Source organism: Phalacrocorax carbo, chromosome 20, assembly GCF_963921805.1.
Source record: "Phalacrocorax carbo chromosome 20, bPhaCar2.1, whole genome shotgun sequence".
Classification (NCBI taxonomy): domain Eukaryota; kingdom Metazoa; phylum Chordata; class Aves; order Suliformes; family Phalacrocoracidae; genus Phalacrocorax; species Phalacrocorax carbo.
In genome coordinates, this window is record NC_087532.1 from 9247506 (window position 1) to 9267123 (window position 19618).

A 19618-nucleotide genomic window follows, 5' to 3' on the forward strand; every position below is an offset into this window, starting at 1 on the left:
GATTTTCTTCTTGTGCTCTTGTTCCTGAAGGGTAGTTTTTATTTCATTTGTGGGGTTTAGAGGGATTTGGTTATAATCTGTGCAAGTGCCCACTGCACCACGGGGTCGTCTCCCAGCAGGAGGAGTTGTGGCTCTTTGGCCCTTTTTGTTTCAGCTTCAGCTCCAGGTAAAAAAAAAAGAAAATAAAAGGAGGAAAAAAATGAGGGAATTTGGAAATGGTGATGCAGGGGTGCACGTGCACCCTGCAGGGGAGACTTTGTGCCCACTATGCGCTTCTACAGCCACAGGGAGCACCCACGGCAGTGCAGGTGCGGTGTGGGGTGCGGGTCCTGCAGCCTCTGAGGACGACGCACAGGGGTGCAGGTGCGGTGTGGGATCCCGCAGCCCCCGGGGGAGCACGCACGGCAGTGCAGGGCTGGGGTGCGGGTCCCGCAGCCCCGGAGGACCACCCGCGGCGGTGCAGGTGCGGGGTGGGGGTCCCGCAGCCCCCGGGGGAACACGCACGGCAGTGCAGGGGTGGGGTGGGGGTCCCGCAGCCCCCGAGGACCACCCGCGGCGGTGCAGGTGCCGGGGTGGGGGTCCCGCAGCCCCCGGGGTGCACGCACGGCGGTGCAGGTGCGGGGTGGCGTGCAGGTCCCGCTGCCCCCGGGGGAGCACGTACGGCGGTGCAGGGGTGAAGAGTCCTGCAGCCTCTGAGGACCACGCACAGGGGTGCAGGTGCGGGCTGGGGGTCCCGCAGCCCCCCGGATGCACGCGAGGCGGTGCAGGTGCGGGGTGGGGGTCCCGCAGCCCCCGGGGGATAACGCACGGCGGTGCGGGTGCGGGGTCCCGCGGCCCCGGCGTGCACGCGCGGCGGTGCGGGGTGGCGTGCAGGTCCCGCAGCCCCCGAAGGAGCACGCAGAGGGGTGCAGGTGCGGGGTGGGGGTCGCGCAGCCCCCGGGGGATAACGCACGGCGGTGCGGGTGCGGGGTCCCGCGGCCCCAGCGTGCACGCGCGGCGGTGCGGGGTGGCGTGCAGGTCCCGCAGCCCCCGAAGGAGCACGCAGAGGGGTGCAGGTGCGGGGTGGGGGTCGCGCAGCCCCGGGGTGCACACCTCCCCCCCCCCCCCGGCAGCACCGCCCCGCAGGCAGCAGCGCGCGCGCCCGCGGCGGGGCGGGGCGTGCCGTGCGAGCAGCGCCCCCTGCCGGCCGCAACCCGCCCCTCCCCCGCCGGCCGCACCCCTTGTCCCCGCCCCGCTCGGCTGCGTGATGACGTCATCGGCAGCGTGCCCCTGTGCCTGAGCCGAGGAGACCCCGCAGCGAGCTGCCAACGCCCGGCGGAGACTCTGAGGTGAGCGGCAGCGCCGGGGCGGGTGCGGGGCCGCCGCGACCCCCGCCGCCAACCCCCGCGCCCTCCTCCCCATCGCCCGGCCCGGCGCCGCCGTGCGAGAGCCACCGCCGTGCGGGAGCCGCCCTGCCGGGGCCCGCGGCGTGTGTGCGGGGCCTCCCCGGGCAGCGCCGGCGGGGGGTGCGGGCCCCTGCGGAGCCCCGTGCGTGTCCCCTGTGTCCCGTGTCCCCCCCACTCCCCCCACCCGGGCCCTCTGCGGTGGGTCGCGGCCGCTGCGGGGCGGGGGCGACGGGTCCGGGGGCGGCGGGTCCGGGCCGCCGCCTCCTCCCTCCCCTCCCCCGCTTCCTGGCGCGGCGGGCGGGGGCCGGACCCTCGGCGCTCGGGAGCGGCGGCAGGAAGCGCTGCCGCTCCCGGGCCGAGAGCATCGGCCGCCGCGGGGGCCCGGGCCCCGCTCCGCCGGCCTGCCCTGCCCTGCGCTGCCCTGGCGGCCGCCGCTTCCTGCTCCTCGGCGGGGCCGGGCCGCGCTCGGGGTGCGGGGGAGAGCCCGAGGGGCAGTCTGTGCGTGCGGGGCTCGGCGCGGGGCTGCGGGCGCTGTGCAAGGCTTCGCTTTAAGCTGTGCGCGCTGCGAAGAGTCAGGTCCTACACGAGGAGGAGTCGGGCGGCGCGCCGTGCCTTTCGCATCCCGAGGTGCGAGGTGGCTGCCTTGCCCGAGGTCCTTCCCGAAGCCGCTGTCACACGGCGCCGTGGTGTCGCTGGTTTTGGCTGGGGTAGGAGCCAGCCCTCCAGATGTATATACTACAGTAGCGTGTCACCTGGCTGTGTTTTAAAGGTTTGCTTCAGTGATCTGGACTTAGTGTTTTTTCCTATAAGCGGGTAGAACTTGGAGCTTGGTGGCGACAGCAGGAGACACTCGTACAGCCAGGCGGCTGTGAATGTAACAACTGGCATTGTGAAACCTTTGCTTAATGAAGAATTGCAAAATGGTCAGAATTCCTCTTGCCCTGTCCGTGTGGGTGCTGCAGCCGCTGGAGCCAGGGCAGCTTTGCTACCCGCTGCTGACAAAAGCGTGGGGAAGACGAGGCCTTGGCGAGGAGGCCATGTTAGATGACAACTGTGTAGTCGGAAGTAGTTTGGTCCGGCCATCTGTGTTTGTCTTTGTCTTGTGTTCATCTGTGCTCCTTCCCTCCTAGGAAAGGAGGTGCTGGCTGTCGTTATTCAAAGTGCTAAATCACAGGGCCCCAAATGTCCTTTTTTTTGTTTGTTTTGTTTGTTTTTCTGGAAGGGTGTTTAAAACCTGGATCAAGCTCCTTGTACTGTTAATTGGAATAACTCAGTAAAGCACTTAAAGCTTCTCTCTACCAGTTAGCAAAAGGGTTTTATGCAAAACCAACTTTAGATAGAAAGTCTTTGTAGTCAGCGAGCTATATGTGGAGAATCCGTTGTTCTGCTCCGTAAACTGTTCCTCCTCCTTCGTGTAGGATTATGGGGAGGGCAGTACAGGCAAATGTGCATTTGAAACAGGTCTTAGGGGCGCACGTAAGACTTGATCAGTGCATTGCTAACTGCAGAAATGGTTGTGTTTAAACTGTTCGCTTGTTCTGTGCTTCAGTAACGATGAGGAAAAGGATTTTTAGGTCTTGGCAGGGAATAAACCTACTGTGATGCAAGATAAAACATGTTTGCAGTTTGGTAACGTGTTCTAGGCAGAAATTGTAATCGTTAGATTTGCATACTTTGAACTTGGTTATTCATGGCCTGCAACTGATGCTCTTGGTTCATTATGTGCCCTGGTTTGGGGGTATTTGTTTGCCGGAAACTGATGGCCGCTTTTGGGAAGTTTGTTCTGTTTTCACTGTTAAACAGAAAAGTTCTGGAAGTTTTAGAATGTCTGGTGAATCTAAAATAGACACCGTAGATCTCCTACTAAAAGAACAATAGTAAACAGAAATGGAGCCTGTCTGAAACTCCGAGGGATTTCCCTGGTGAGTGTGTAACTGCCTTTCTTACTTTCCTGCAAACCATGTGAAAGGCCGATACAGTATGAAGCTGACTGCTAATCCTGATGTAGAAGTTCCCTCTGGTTACAATGCAGCTGCAGTACTAAAATAAATTTCCAAGCCTTATGAGCATAGACAGCTGGACATCTTAATTAAAATCTTTTCAACAGCCCTCTGTTACCCTACAAGCTTCAAAGTCAATACAGCATATTGATCTAGCTGGGTTCCAATTCTGCTTCTGGCTCCTGAGAACTTGTACAGTAAATGAATGTGCATCGTTGCAGTTGAGGTGTGTGTAATCTGTTTTATGCTAATGTGAGCACTCGCAGCTTTTAAAAAGTCATCCGTGGGCTTGTGTATTTTAGCTCCCTCTTCCCTCTCCTGCCTTTTGTGGTCAGCTGAGCTTTCACTATGTCATTAGGCTCGATCATTATGAATTTCAGTGATCAGAGCTTCTAGAGCAACAGCCTGCAAGGAGGAATTGTAGGGGGGTGTAGTTATCCTTGCTCTTGAGGCTCTGTTCCTGAGGAAAGAACAACACTTTTTTTTTTTTCTTCTGTAGAAGATGAAGGTGCTGCCAAATTAAGTGGAAGTGAAATTGGTTTCTGGTACTCCTGGTAACAGGAAGCTCTCTTTAACCACTTACCCTGTTGTAAACTTATGCCTTGGCTCCTTTCATCCCATTGTGCTGAATGCAGATGAACCCCCCCTTTATTTTTAGTATTTAATATATGACAAACCAGTGCAGTGACTATAGATAAGCATTTATACTAAAGCTTTGAAGAAATTTAAAGTATCTTTACACTTCTGCAGCATATCATCGTTTAACTAGGTGGCTTCTTTCAAGTCCTGTTGAAAATAGCTTACACCATGCTAGCTAAGGGTATCCATCGGAAAGGATTACTCCTCGAAATGGCAGGTAAGCCCCTTTCACCAGAGCATCTCTCAGGGCTAAAGCCTGGCACAAAGTCATCCCTCCCTGAGCATGTACAGCCATCCATCTGTAGCGGTTAGCTGCCTCTCGCTGCCCCTGCTGTGTCTTCATGATGGTGTGCAGGTGAATGCCTGAGGTAAGCGACAAAAATGGCATTAAGGCAAGACATTCCCAGCTTCTGGTGGTGGATCCTTTAGATCGGTGTTGGAAGGACTGGGTTTGTTTATGCAGTCCTGGCAGTGCAGTAAACTGAAAAATAGTGAATGTGAGAAGTGGGGTTTCAGCATTGCCATCATGTATTTGGTCTTTGTAATCTTCCCTTTGAGTTTCAGATAGTGACTTCTATTCTAAAGAGTTTTAAAACTGCAAAATACTGTTTGGCCTGTTTTCTCAGCAGTAAAGCAGCTGCCCTTTTCTTGAGATGTATTGACTTTTCTTCTAAACAAATAACATTTTACAAAGAGAAAACAAAGAGTTTTGCAAAAGCTTTTAATGTCTGTGGTTCTATTTTAAGCTCTGTGCTGCTAATTCACCCCGTTACTTCTGAATGTTACGGTGTAATTCCTGGCGTGTGAGCTGTTCCATGTGCTGTTATCTTGTCTCGTGAAAAAACAGAACAAAACCTTTTTAAATGAAGTAACGCAGGGGCTTCCTTTGAGCCTTTCTGTCTGGAGGTGGTGTGCAGATACCGCCCCCATCTGTACTGAGGCTTCTTTGCCTGTGGTCACATTGCGTGTTGTCTAAGCGTAGACCAAACTATGGCCGGGTGAAGGTTTTTACCCAGTTAACACAGTGTTAGAGCAGACCTTAATCTGTGGAGCGTGGGGCTCTCCAGTCCCACTGGGCAGAGGCCTGGGGACAGCGGGAGGGGATTGCTGTCACTTGCGGTGCCAGACACGCAGCAATAGCTGAGGCTGCCAGAATTGTCTTGGTTTGTAACAAGCTGTTTTGAATTGCTCAGCTCTTCCCAAGTTGAAAGATGCTGTGCTGTGTTTTTGGCCAATGATGAGTGTACTGTTTTGGGGGGAAAAAAATGACAAAAATGCTCCTGCAGCTTTGGATGCGAGGACAGGAGGCATCTGCCACTTCGACTGGCGCAGTTGTTTGCGCTGGGCCAGCTGTGGGTCGGCAAACAGCTGAGTGCAAAAGGACTTGTTGTGGGAGGGCTGTGTGCTGGGCTTGGGTTTGATGGCAGACATCCGCTGCTTGTGGTCCACCTGGATGCATTTGGGCAGCTAGCTCGAGCTTAGTGACTTGTTTTTTAATGGCTGGGAAGTGTTGCTGAGCTAAAGGCTTAGTTCCTCTCAGAAGGATCCTCTTCCATGTCCTGGAGCGGGGGCTGTTACTTATTCTTGAGCATCTTCTGCATTTACCTACCACTGAGAAGCTGCCAGCTGCCCAACAGGCCCGTAGTCACGGTGCTGCGGGTGGCTTATCCTATGCCGTGCGAAGGAACGTGGTTCCAGGTCCTCCGGTTCCTTTCTCCGGTTGGGTGAGTGAGTGCAGGGCAACCTCTCCCTCTTCAGTCCTGGTGTTAGCGAGCTTCCACGCTACTTTTAGTTTTAATAGCAAGGTAGCGCGGTTGGGAAGAGTCTCTTTGGGGGTGTTTTTTTAACAAAGCTTCATCTCTTTAGTCCTCAGACAATATGTTGCTGCTTGGCCCAAGCCATCCCCCTGAACACAAGCTTCCTCAGGACACCCTTCAGTCTGTGCGCGTGGTCCACCCGCAACTGTCCCATTCCCTGAGCATAACAGGAATGAGGAGCGATCTGTTGCAACCGATGTGCATGCTGGGTGCTTCCCATTATGCAAAAATGTGCCTCAAAATAGAGGAACTTCTGCCCGTGTCTGTGTTACTACTGTTAAATGTAGCTGGCCATGGGTGTGGGGAGAGAAACATTAAGGCTAGCGCACACCATGATTCGTTAGCGTGTACGAATGGGAGTGTAGGTGCAGCTCGTATTTCTAAAAATTAACAGTATGAAACTAAGCTAATAAGGAGAGGGTTTTTTAATGTGGTATGAAAATAATGGACAGGATTTTGTTACACGGTAGGGTAAAATAGCTTCTGCAGAGTATGAAAGTGAAGAGTTCTAATGTAAGATCAAAATGCTTTTGACAGGAAAGGCGTCAATGTAAGCCCGTATACTTCCAGTGTTTAATCTGGGACAGGTTTTCCCAGTGCTGACAGCTGGCTTTGACAGTGTAACCTTAACCAGAGCGACGACAGGGAAGCTGATGCTTCTGCCTTTTTCCATTGAGTTTGTGATAAAGTTAAGGCAGGTGTTCTGAGCTGCGAGGTGGCCCAGCCGGCCAACACCAGTGCCCAGGCAGGTGGGCAGATGCCGTGGTGTAGCTGCTGTAGCAGCAAAGAGCCCACTGAGTCATACTTTCTCTCTGGGCTGCATGGGCAGCCTGCAGTCAGTCTTGTTTTGAACTTAAGAGTAAAATGGGATGACATGGCTTTCCCCTTCTTTTTTGAGGTTACAGAACTTGAAACGTGTTGGTAGTTTAGGTTCAGGCTTTTAAAATTTCCCCACCCCACTGCCTTCACTTCCTGTCTTGTGCATGTCTTCACTTTACCGGTTTGTTGTGAGGAGCCTTTACAAAGATGTGCAAAGTAGCTCTCAATTCTGACATAATTAGAAAAAGAAAGTTGCTTTAAGTGTCAAAAATATCAGTTGATCTCAGACATTTGCATTTTGAGATGAGATATTGCTTCTTCCTTTGTAATTTGTAGCAACTTGTCCAGAAATGGGTGCTTCAAAACCACAGAGGTGTTGGGATATGCAAGCTCTGTCATATGGCAGACTTAGGGATGCTCCAAGATCCCAGACACATGCTTTATCTCAGACAGGATTCCCGTAATGATAACAAATTTGGTGGGTTTCAATAACAATACCAGCCTGAGAGCTCAGTTAGGTCTGTCATGGTGCTGGTGACGGCGTTCCTGTGTCTCTTCATACAGTTTGTTTTCGTGGGCCTGCCTGAATGTTTCCCATTCCTGCATCCAGCATCAGGTTGAGACAGTGGATGCAGACGTGCGAGATGGAGCCCGCCAGCGTGCTTTGCTGCTGCCAGTCTCTTCATCTTCAGATTTGAGACCTGCTGGCTGCAGATCTGGATCTTTACCTGAATTTTTCTGTTTGTTTTGATGCCAACTTGTAATGCAGCCGAGGTTTTTTGGCCCTGTGTCTTATAATTAGACACCTTCCATATAAACCAAATAGTAACTCCGTTTTTTGGAGATAGTTCTCCCTTGTGGAGGGCAAATTCTGAGATAGGATTTAAAGGATTGTCTGACTTCTTAGTGGCAGTTTTAAAAATAAATGCTTAAAAAGAAGGGTATATTTTTCAAGATCCTCAACTGATGTGATACAAGATTGTTTCTTCAGTCTGTCCCTTCTGCGTTTTACAGGTTTTGCCCTGGACTTCATGATTTGCAGTGTTCTAAAGGAGTGCAACTCCTGTGCTGGTTTGTAGTCTGACAGCCTTTCTAAGCTCTGTTTAAGAAATTAAGTACCCAGGCTTTAAGCTCAGTTTGGAACACTTGGGAACAAATGTATATAGCTTGTGTGCTTGCAGCGGCCTGAGCTATGGGGAAGATGGGCCGGTGATCTTGGGTACCAGGTAGTTTAGAGGATGTGTTCTTTTAAATTTCATTTACCACGTGGAAGTGGTAGATGTGTTTAGTTCTGGGGTGAGATCTCCACGAAGAAGATGAATCCTAGCAGGCTGAAAGGTGGGCTTTGGGCTGGAAGATCAAATAACTTCTGTAATGGCTGCTGTACACCTGCAGAGGAGAATACTGGCCATGGTAATGCTGCTCTTGAAACCACTTTTGCCTTCTGTGCCAGTTAGAGCTGAACTCCAGAGAGACTTAATCGGAGAGCAGCTTCTGCTGGTGTTTTGCATCACAGATTTGTGACAATATCAGTGTACTTAGAGGTTCAAGGTCTTTTAACTCTACGGTTGACAGCTGAACTCGTGCGGTCTCTCCGTTAGCAGTTTGCGATCTTTGCAGAGGACTGGTGCATTGTACAGAGCGATCTTTGCAATGAAGTGTTTGTTGTGCCAGGTTTGTAATACAGATGTGCAGTTAGTACCTTCTGCCTGTAGTGCTCGTAGGTGTGTCTGGTGGGGAAAACCTGATTGCTTGGGTTGTGGTCGCGCATTATCTCTTTGGTGCCTCTGATCTGGGAGACTTCTCTTTTACTTTTAAAAGTGTTAGTTTGCTGTAGGGATAGAGGAGGTTGCAGAGGGCAAGGACCTTGCAGTGGTAGGGCAGAGGTGCCTTGGAATGGATGTGATTAATCTATTATTAGTTCTATTCATCTACAACCTACCAAATACAAACAAATACTTAGAAATGTGGGCTTTTACAAGGAATGAAAGTAGCGTGGAAGAGTGAAAGTGGTTAACAGATACCACAAGTAAAATCCTGTGAATATTGTTCCTTTCATTGGGAGTCTTCAAATGCTTTGACCCCACAGAAGTTAGATGAATAACCTGTTTACTCTAAAATTACATTGTTTGGGGGGAAGAACATGGTTTATTCTTAGTTTTCAGAAGTGACTCTGTTTTCTTGCAGTGTGGAGCAGGCTCTCAGGCAGGATCTGGAAGCCGTGCCGGACTGGTTAAGCGTTGACTCCTGAGTTAGTGGTGTATACTAAAGAGCATCATGAAATGGTTCTTGGTCATCAGCTGACGGTTGCTTGCAGCAAGCTGTGTTTAGCTGGTACCTGTGATGAAATGGCAGCAGTTTCAGTCCCGCCTGAAAGAGGAAGTCATGGTGCTGCTGGGGCTTGACAGGAAACTAGTGCAGGATGTGTAGACAGATTTGACAGCTCGGTTTCCTTTGGCTAGGAGAATGTACACATTTTAACCTGAAAGCAGACTTCAGTAGTTTAAAAATAAGAGGAATCTTAGCAGGCTTGGAGGCTGCGGTTTCTGCATCGAACTGCTTGTATGGAGAGTGAAGGCAAGATCAAGCAGATTCTTACCTCTTGGTTTAGGAGGGAACACAGATTGGGTACAAAGAGCCATAAAATTTCACTTAATTCTTCACAGTCAGTAGCTCATTGCTGCTAGAAGGTATTGCAAATACTCTGCATTACAGGCAGTTTTTAAAACTAAGGCGCTCCTATAGTAATACCACGTTTCATGTCCTTGCCATTAAAATGGGAAAATGAGGCCCTCAGTGTCAGGGTGCGTTTGGGACGGCATTTCTTGCACCTTGTGCTTAGTAAATGGGAACCTGCCATAGGTGCCATGGATTTTTTCAGGCTTTTGTGATCTGTTGGTGTCTTCTGGTGTGTGTGCACAGGCTTGTCTGGAGAAAGTGTGGAATTTCAAATGCTCCATTGCACTGGGAATGATTACCCGCAGCTTCCCACTGGAGACTTCAGTTAGTCGTTTGTTTCAACGCTTACATCTCTCTGTAACCACTTTTTGGGATTAATCATGAAGGCAGATCAGCTGCTTTTCATAAAATGTAACCGAGCTTTAAAGCAAAATTCTGTAAAATGGGCCTGTTCATCAGACGGTTCTATTCCAGACTGAACTTGACAAAGTTTACAAGGCTTTGTAATCTGCAGTTTCCAGGATGCTAGGTCCCGGTTTTCCAGGATACTGTTGAGTTCTTGAAATCCTACTGGTGTGGTCACATGCAGAACAAGTTAAAAATCCAAACATTACTAGAAGTCTGATCAGTTAATGTGTACTTTACTGAAGCACTTGAGTTTTTGATTACAGTACAGAGAGGCCTGAGAAATTAAATCAATGCAGCGTTGTAGTTTGTTTTTTTTTAAGAAGCCTTTAGATCTTCCTGAACAGAACAAAGTCATATTGACTTGCATTACATTCCCAGTCTTTATCAGCTCTCCTCTCTGGCCTTGGCCAGATGGCTCAAAAGCCGCTCACAGCACTCAAACTGGGATGACTTCAGCGTTTTCCAGTCTGTTTCAATTCCCTCAGCTACTTAAAACTCCTTGGAGAGTTTTTTGGTCCTGCTGGGTGTTGGAGATGTACGTTCCCTTTTATGAGGCTACTTTGGAGGGGGGACAAACCCAAACCCCTTGTACCTCCTTTGTTTCTCCCTCCCCTGGTGGTGTGCTCTGGGGGTGAGTTACCCTCTAGTCGTATCTCAGATTGCACTACGTTACTGTTAAACCACAAGTCCATGATGTATGCGTCTTTAAAACTTTTCCTATGGAAGAGTAGGTCCCAGGGCTACTAAGGACTACTAGGAGCACCTAAGCTCCCTAACAATGAGCTTGTTCGCACTACTGCTCTGTGGACCTCTTAGAAGTGGAAAACATAAAGCAGCTCATCCAGCTAATCTAGAAAGCCTACTAATCCAAGTAAAATAACTTATTCAACAGCTCCACTCTCCCACTGTAAGACTTTGGAGGCCTATGCTTAAGACTCTAAATCTGTTTTAAAACTTAGGCTATCTTATCTCAGTATTTAAAGATAAAGTTATATATCCATAAAAAAAAAGGCTGAGGGGATCCCTTTACCTGAAGATGTGTTCAAATGCATTTTTGTCCTTTAAAGATGTAACCCTGAAGTGTCTGATGGGTGAGGGGGCAATTAAACAACTGTGTGAGGGAAGTGGTAGTTGCTTGGTACATAGAGAACTTCTAGTGGGCCAGTTCAACGTTTTACATAAGTTTTGTTCATTTTTCCTTTAGAAGGAAAAAAAAACCCCAAAGCCCAACAATGCCCCTCAGGCCTTTCCAGGTCCCCTGTTGGGCAGTTCAGGTTCTGCTGTACACTCCAGAGCGAGGCCTTGGGTTATTCGCACTCTGTTCCCGCTGCCAGAAAGCTTAAAGGATGGGGTCTCCTGGTAAGAAAAGGTGGTGGGTGGTTTGGGTTCAGAGCCTTTGCCCCACTCCCACACCCACTGCAGGGTGGTACGTGTTTGAATCTGTGATGTGGACCATACCAACCCTGTGAATCTGAGGTACAGGGTGAGAGTAAGCAGTGCTTTTTTTGGGAAATACCCGTAATTTGAACTGCTGGCATTCTCTACTGTATGGGAGTAATTATGTAGATAAAGTCGATTGTTCACCGCAAGAGTCAGAATTGACTGTATGGGAATAATGCAACCTGTGTGCAAGGCATGTGTGTGCAGCGTGTGCTTCGTCTTAGCTGGAGTCTTTGACCTGCACCCTTACCAGGGCACAGCAGCAGCTCTCCTGGAGCCAGCGTGGGGACTTGGCTGTGTCTGAGGACGGGAAAGAAGTGGAGGTTTGTAGTACACTCATGATCTCATGTGCTTTCCTGATCCTGTGGGTTCATTTTGTTGATGCTGTCTGGAGTAATGAGTTTTAAAGAATAACATTAAACACACTTTTTTTTTGTTAACAAAGGCATATGTGAGCTGTTCTTGCATGGGTGCATATACAGAATTTTAAGATTTATAGTTAATCATGGGTTGGCACACTGCAATGAGCATAGGAAGTGCTTCAGAGTCTGGGTTTTTCCTCTGGTGTGCTTTCAGGGTTTGGAAAGGCTGTGTTGAAGTGGATGTGTAACCTCCAAATTATGAGTAAACAAGGAAATACAAATAATTGGGGCAAAAGGGTAGAAGAGGAGGTAGAACAGGAAGGGAGGGGAGGAATACAGAATGGAGGAGGAGGTGTCTGCCGGGGGAGGGCAGGGAGGAAAGCGAGATGAGGTTTCTCTAATGGGGTGGCTGCCCAGGGCTGTTAAGCCGGAGGTGGATGTGCTTCTCCTCTTGTGATAGCACTTGGGGTCAGCAAGGACAGCCGGAGCAGAGATTTCCTGAGTTTGGGTGGCACTGTAATGACTTCCAGTTGAAACTGAAGAAGTATACAAGAAGTGGGTGGGAAATGCAGTGTGGAGCATTGTTTTGAACTTCATATATGAACTCTGAGAGGAATTCACGAAGGCTGCTGCCTGTGCTGTGCAGCGACACAGCTGAGTGGCTGTGTTTGGGTAAATCCCAAAGCAGAAGGCAGAGGATGGTGCTTTACTGCATTGATAAGGCTGGCAAAATAGCGAGGCATGCTGGTAACTTAGGCTGGCTTTAGTTGGAGTGTGCTTGAACCTGTTTTGATGCGTTTTCTGTTTAAAACCAATCAAACACCTGACACCCCTTTTCCACCTTTATTTTGAATGTGAAGCCTTTCTTAATTGGGGACTGAGGTGTGCTGTTCCATTGCCTGCTTTCTTTCCGATGACTTTGTGATCAGCACCACCAGCGTGGCAAGGCACAGCTATGTGAGCACCTTAGCAGCGGAGGCAATATTGACTAATATTACTTAGATATAAACAGTTGAGCTAACCTGAACACAGAAAATGTCTTTTGAAATGGAAACAATTGCTTTGGTCTTCTGAGTAAATGTGTGTTTGCTTCAGGGCCAGATTTCAGAGCTTTGTGTAGTATTAATGAAGGACCTGTTGATATTGCTTTGTGCATGCTGCTGTTCATCCTGTGTGAAACTGAGGTCTGCTGCATAAATCATCATCTTCTGTTATTGTAATGTTGAAATACGGTACGAGTAGAAGACTGGTGGTAACACCTGATGCCTCCGCAAATCCTTCATCTCTGTATCTGTTGCAAGATGTATCGATAGCAGTACTGTGAGTGTGTGGTGTACCAGATACTGGCCAATGTCCTGCTCTGAGAAAGAGTCTTTGCTGCTATTTCCAAAAAATTGACTGCTTGTGGATCTCTCCGTGGCTTGTGAGAACGGTGGTGATTAGTATTCCCCTACAAGTACTCTTTTTAGGAACTTCTGAGGATGTTTGTTATGGAGGTAGATGGTGCTGTCTCAATCTTTGAACATCCCTGCAGCATCTGAAGAAAAGCCAGTGGTTATAAAGTTTGTTTTGAGTCACTAGCAATCACCTTCCCTTGCAAGCGTGGCAATGTGACATGCGGTATCAAATCACGTTGCTAGCTCTGACTGGAGTGCTCCAAAACCTGGAATTGCACTGTGTTTCTTCCAGATCAATCTGAGAAGTGAAATCCCCAGAATGTACCCAAATGCATAGTTCAGTGCGGATCAAATCAGCTTTTTTCATGCAGTTACCCAGAACTGAGAGCTGTGGCAACACCCTTGCTAGGCAAAAGCATTGCCACCATTCTGAGGTTAAATTTGCTGCAATGGATGTCTCTTCCGCACCCCCCCCACCCCCCCCCCGAGGCTCAGTTTGCAAGGCTTTGCTGCTGTAAATAAAAGTACTTCCAATAATATGGAAATGTTGAAAGTCAGCGGGAGCTTTGCCGCTATGCGTGCTGGGGTCAGGATTTCACACCTGTATGGGAATGAATGGCTACAGGCCTGGTGCTTTTCTAATTGAAGTAATATATTAATGAAGGGTAGCTGTGCCTGGCACTAGAGGTAGCTAAATAATGTTTGGAGGAGGTGTTGATAGCAAATATTGCTTTAGTTCATGTGCTAAAGTCATGTTTTTGTAATGGCTGGAGAGTGACAGGATTCCTTGGGAGCGGGATGCCCCGCTGAGCTTCTCAGGGCTGTTAGCTACTTCAAAGTGGGGATAACGTACTTGTTAAGTAGCAACGTTAACCAAAAGATTGTAGAACTGTTCTTAGGCTTTCAAAGAAAACCAAAAAAAGGCAGGGGGAGGAGGAATTAATTAAGTTTACTTCTGTCTGTATCTGCTTATTTTTATACCAGAAACTAGTTTCAAAGCTTTTACTGCTGTGTTTCCTGCTGAGCTTTCTCTGCTAAAATCTTCTCTGGAGGGAAGATACCTTGGGAGGCCTGTACATTACTTAGCAGCTATCAAGTCCCAAGCTTACGCTTTTGGCTTTCGGTGCATCTAAGGCTGGATGCTTCCGTGCATTAAAAATGATCTGGAAAGACCTTATGATGTTGTTTTTTCTCACTTGTAGGTTACTAGGAAAAAAACATGCTGAATTTACCTAGTCCTTCTTCCCAGCGCAGAACAGTGACCGTGCCAAGCAGTCTTAGGAGGTGTTTGGCAGTTGTATGCAGTGGGAGGGGTCTAGCTGCAGGCAGGAGGTATTTGCATTTATGAGAATAAGCAGCTTCCTATCTGTGTGTGGCAGAGAGAACAGATCTACCAACTCACCTAGGAATGTCTCATTTTCAGACCCCACATGTGCTGTTAGTGGTTTGGGCTCCGGTCAGAGCTCATCGATGACATGTACTGTTACCTAGTGAGAATTAGAAACATCTAAATGTGTGTGTCTTTTTTTTTCTTCTAGGTTCTCACTGGAGTTGATATTCTAGTAGACTTCAGCTATGCAGACGATCAAGTGTGTAGTCGTGGGTGATGGTGCTGTTGGTAAAACCTGTCTCTTAATTTCTTACACAACAAATAAATTCCCATCGGAATATGTACCAACGGTAAGTGAGAGAATGACTCCGGTTGTTCTTTGGGCATGGTGGGGTAGGGCAGTGTGAGTTTCCTTCCTAACTAACCTTTGTGGCATGCATGCGTTAATACTTGTTCTTATAGCCTGCTTTCCCGTTGGAGGCCCACTAATGTGCCGTGGGAAAGTGATGACCAGTGTTTGGTACGCTGCTGCTACCTGGCTTCTGCATTACTTGGTAGTGCTGGGATGCTCTTCTGTATCTGGTCGGTTCTGTTTGATGGCCAGCACCTGGGTTCTGTGAACAAGATTATTGGCAGTTGTTGGGACTGCTAAGTGGAGAGCGAGCAGCAGGAACACCTTGCTCTCACAAGCTTGCTCTCTCGGTTCTTGCCACATCTTTTGGGAAAGTAGTATTTTATGTCGCTAGAATAGTCGGGGACTATAATTAACATTTTGTGATGCTCATTTTTGCTTTGCAACTCTGAAAGATCCAGAGGTCCTGCAGTCAACTAGGGAGTGTGGCTACTTATTTCTCACAGGCTTAGCTGAAGTCATGTTTGGATCTAGACTGCCCAGCCTCACTCATTTGTGCTTCCAAACACTTTCCAACTTTGTGTGTGGTCCGTGACTATTTCTAAGTAACCTTTTTTGAGTCTTACAAGCTCAGTTTCCTGAGATATTGAATCCCTTGGCTTATCTAAAGATCAAGCAAGGAACACGTGCGTTTTCTTCCTATTAGAAAAGTGCTTTTCTTGTTAATATTGCATATGTGAGATCAGCGTGCTGACACCAAGGTGGTTGAGTTTTTTTAGTGAGGCTGTTGCCAGAGGCTGACATCTGGATGTTCTTTTTATTACTTTTCTTTTTGATGGGCCTGAACAGGCCACCTTCTCCAGGTATGCAAATCAAGGAGTTTGTCCAGATACTTCAAACAAATTTAGATCTGGAAATGCATCGCAAAGAGGTTGAATGCCTTTTGGTGAAACAGTCAATGAACTCTTCTGTTATTATGAAGAAACTTAAAAGAACAGGTAGCTCCTCTGAGATGCCGGCTAGCTCCTGCCTGATAGCTCTTTCAGAACAGCTACTTTATAAAAATAACCTCGCTGTGGAGAAGTTGCTGTGAACTTCACCGCCTCTTTTTGAGGTGTCGGTTTTGTACACTCCCCAGAGATCCTCAGCATTTGAAGTTTGTTAGGAATAGGACAGACTTCCATAGAACACAGATGTTTGTGTTTAGTTGTAGATCCGGAACTAAAGATGAAAGGACTCCCAAACCCAGGAGTATTCAGGTTGGATGCAGTGTCCAGGTCCGAGTGTCAGAGACCTGGACAGGCTGGAGAGCTGGGCCCAGGGGAACCTCATGGGATTCAGCAAGAGCAAGTGCAAGGTCCTGCCCCTGGGGAGAAACAACCCCCCGCACCAGCACAGGCTGGGGGGGCCCTGCTGGAGAGCGGCTCTGCTGAGAGGCCCTGGGGGTGCTGGGGGGCAGCGAGGTGACCCTGAGCCAGCACCGGGCCCTTGGGGCCAAGGGGGCCAGCGGTGTCCTGGGGGGCATGGAAAGGAGTGTGGCCAGCAGGGCGAGGGAGGTTCTCCTCCCCCTCTGCTCTGCCCTAGTGAGGCCACACCTGGGGTGCTGCGTCCAGTTCTGGGCTCCCCAGTTCAGGAAGGACAGGGAACTGCTTGAGCAGGTCCAGTGGTGAGCTACAGAGATGCTCAGGGGACTGGAGAAGAGAAGGCTGAGGGGGGATCTCATCAATGCTTATAAATACCTGAAGGGCGGGTGTCAAGAGGATGGGGCTGGACTCTTTTCAGTGGTGCCCGGTGACAGGCCAAGGGGCCACGGGCACAAGCTGGAACATGGGAAGTTCCACCTGAACATGAGGACAAACCCCTTCCCTGTGCGGGTGCCAGAGCAGGGGCACAGGCTGCCCAGAGAGGCTGTGGGGTCCCTTCCCTGGAGTCATTCACCCCCCGCCTGGATGCAGTCCTGTGCCCCTGCTCTGGCTGTTGGATGAGGTGATCTCCAGAGGTCCCTTCCAACCCCTGCCAGTCTGGGATTCTGTGACTGCTGTTACGAACTTGAGGGTTGTGCTGCAGGCACGGAGACCCAAGCACAGCCTCTCTCATGGAGATCCTCTCATTATGGACGGATAGAGAAGAAATTGTGCTTGAAGCTGCATTTTGCCATTCTCAAGTTTGAGAGTGGTGCCAGGTGTCCTGGTGTGATGCGTCTAGGACGGCCACATCCCACGCTGAACCTGTAGAAGTCTGCTTGTCCAGTTCAAACTATTCTTTATGGTCAAGACAAAAATGAAAGTGGTCAGTGAGTTGAAGCAGTGAGCGTTTCTATACTTAGCCTTAGTGAGGTGACCCTTAATTATATTGAAAAATGTTATAATCTTAAATGTGTGTTTTTAAAACCTTGTGGGTTTGCCTGCTGTCCTGCAGGTGGTAGTACTGTCTATAAATCCCTGCTAACAAGCAAATTGGAAAAGCTACTCAAAGAAACAAAGTTCCTTGCTGGTCAAGTGTGCTCAGGGTGTGCTGAGGTTCATTTGTGGTGCCTTTTGAAACTCTACCATGTTTCCAGAGTAGTATTTACCTCTTAACTCCATGGCTTGATGAACTTGCTGTTCTGGGGATATCACAGAACAGCAATCTGTGGGTGTATCCTAATACACCTCGTGGTGTATTTAAAACTCTGGAAACTGGTGTGTAACCTCTGATATTCTGGCTAATTCTTCTAGTAATGAACAAGTAAAGAAATACAACAGGTAGCATTGTTCTTAAAATGAAAGCAAGTGGTCTGAGAGTTGACAAGCCGTAACATCCCCAGAATGTTTGTGGCTGAATAAGGGCCCTGGGGCAAAGCGGGCAGGACTCGGTGGACCAGGGCACACAGCAGTGAGTGGAAGGTGGGGTGCTTTAGGCAATCAATGACAGTCTGCCTTCAAACTGAGCTCCTCGGTGTGTGTGGGCACTGGAGTGGCTAGTGCAGACGGCTTGTGCTGTTGCCCTCCATGGCTGTACTCATGCTCTGTGATCAGCACAGCGCTCTGCAGCAGTGGGGCCAAAGCATCGGTGGAGAATGCACCAGCTCGGACAGGTGGATTAGTTTCTTTCACTTGGTCCTGTGTCTTGCAGCTCTTCCTTTTTTTCTTTTGAGGATATTTCCCAGTGGGAGTTGGGTTTCATACTGGTGCTGCACGTGGTTTGTCACCTGCGTGTGTTTGATGTCACTGCCATTCCCAAAGGAGGCAGTGAGGGGCATGTCTGTGGAAAGGTGCTGGTGACACTTGGGTAGTGGCAGATCAGGTGTGAGTCCTGTAACACAAAAGCTCATGCGACCTGCCTGCAATGGGCTGTCTGGCCCTGGTGGGAATTGAAGCTTCTCGTTGGGCTGGCTGCTCTGTTTTTCAGCCTCTTTGGCACAATTGTGGATTACGCAATGAGACTCTAGTTGCCTGAAGGCTAGCCTTGTACCCCTGGCCACCTTAGGGCTGAACCCCAGACCTTTTTGACAGTGGGTGTACTGGGGCGGGAAATATCCTCCCATTTTGCAGATAGGGAGCTTAAACAGAAATGTGAGGGGAAAATGCATGCTAATCCACCTAAAGGGCAGCTACAAGTATTATTGCTGTTCGCTGGGCAAAAATGAGGGGATGTCTTTGGGGGATTAAGCTGCTGACCACCTTCTGATGTCTCAAAGAGCAAATGCTCTGACCTTCAACGCGGAGCGCTCCAGTTTCTTGTTCTGAACCTGCCCTTTGGAGTCTTGAAGTTGTAGTCACTGCATATTGATACGCCATGTGAAATGCCTTCCACCCTTCTCCAGCCCAAAGATCTTTTTTGTATCTGGACGCTTTCTGGGGAGGCAGACTCGGCGCAATGTGTGAAGGTTTGGGCTGTGGGTGACAGAGAAGTGTTGGAATCTTGTGCAGTACTTCAAAATCTTGAATGCTAATCCAAAATAGTATGAGAGGCGCATTCTAGCGGATGTGCCTGGGGATATGCAGCATGCTGTGGCCGTGGCTGCTTTCTCAGATGCTGTGAGTTGTGACAAGCTGAAAAAAATCAGTGTGGTGTCAGGTATTGCTTTAACCAGGGCAGTCAGGTGGAAAGGAGACAGATCTGAACTCTGGGAAGCTCAGCTCTGAAGTGCTGTCTTGCTGGTCTTACCTCAATTTTTAGTGGGATTTTTTCAAGGACCTAAGCTCTTACTAAAGCCCTGTTAATAGATGCATGTGACTACTTATTTCTGCATGTCCCCCCCTCCTTGCCTCTTTAATGTCAGGGTTTACTTCAGCTGCAAGAGCTGCTCAGAGTTCAGTTTTGTGTTGAGGCAGAGCTTCCCTGTCCTTATTCAGAGATCTCAACTGTTCCTTAGTAACCTTGCAGCACAGTATGCAGGGATCGGTTGGGGTTTTTTTTACAGTGAGAAGGATTTTTTGCTAAAGGTACTTCCTGAAATACTGTCTGTTGCGGTTCTGAAGACAAAAAATGGTTATTGAAATTAAGGATGCTGGCCTCAGTATAATCCTTCATGCTGAGGGTGTGGGTGTTGAAGGTGGCTTTGGGTAGGTCTTCATGCTCAGCTGTGTTGTAAACAAGTTACTGGGTGATACATTTTTGGCAGTGTTAGCTACCCTGTGTGCTAGGTCTGCCCTTGATGACAGGACTATTGTGCCAGATGCTGTACAGAGATGATGTAACTTGGTCTTTTGGAGATAGGTTCTCCATTTAGATGGAGAGTGAATTTCACACAGACTGATTTTGACCAACTCTATTGCTTCCTCCAAAGATGGAGGAAAAACTGCTATTGAAAAGATGGACTCTGTATTCCCTAGGTGTTCAGAAGGATGAACTTCAGAGGAGTTGGGTCCCGTGAGGAGCCCCGTAGCCCTGTGCCCTGAAGGGCAGGGCTGATATTTATCAGTTTCGTCTCTGTGGGGACATGTTCACTGTGTCAGACCAAGTGTGAAGGTTGAAATTTTTGTGGCAATGTGGGAAACCTCTGCAA

General features: G+C 49.0%; 2 protein-coding genes across 3 annotated transcripts in view; both read left to right on the forward strand.

Annotated features, from left to right (window-relative positions):
- PPIH (peptidylprolyl isomerase H) overlaps positions 1–19618 on the forward strand; it is a 262108-nt gene that overhangs the window by 56597 nt on the left and 185893 nt on the right. The gene's annotated exons all lie outside the window — the stretch shown is intronic.
- CDC42 (cell division cycle 42) overlaps positions 1234–19618 on the forward strand; it is a 28858-nt gene continuing 10473 nt past the window's right edge. For both annotated transcript variants that reach the window (XM_064470572.1, XM_064470573.1), the window contains exons 1-2: positions 1234–1328; positions 14485–14626. In XM_064470572.1, the coding sequence (XP_064326642.1) occupies positions 14522–14626 (105 nt within the window). In that variant the 5' untranslated portion in view covers positions 1234–1328; positions 14485–14521. The remainder of the gene's footprint in view (positions 1329–14484; positions 14627–19618) is intronic.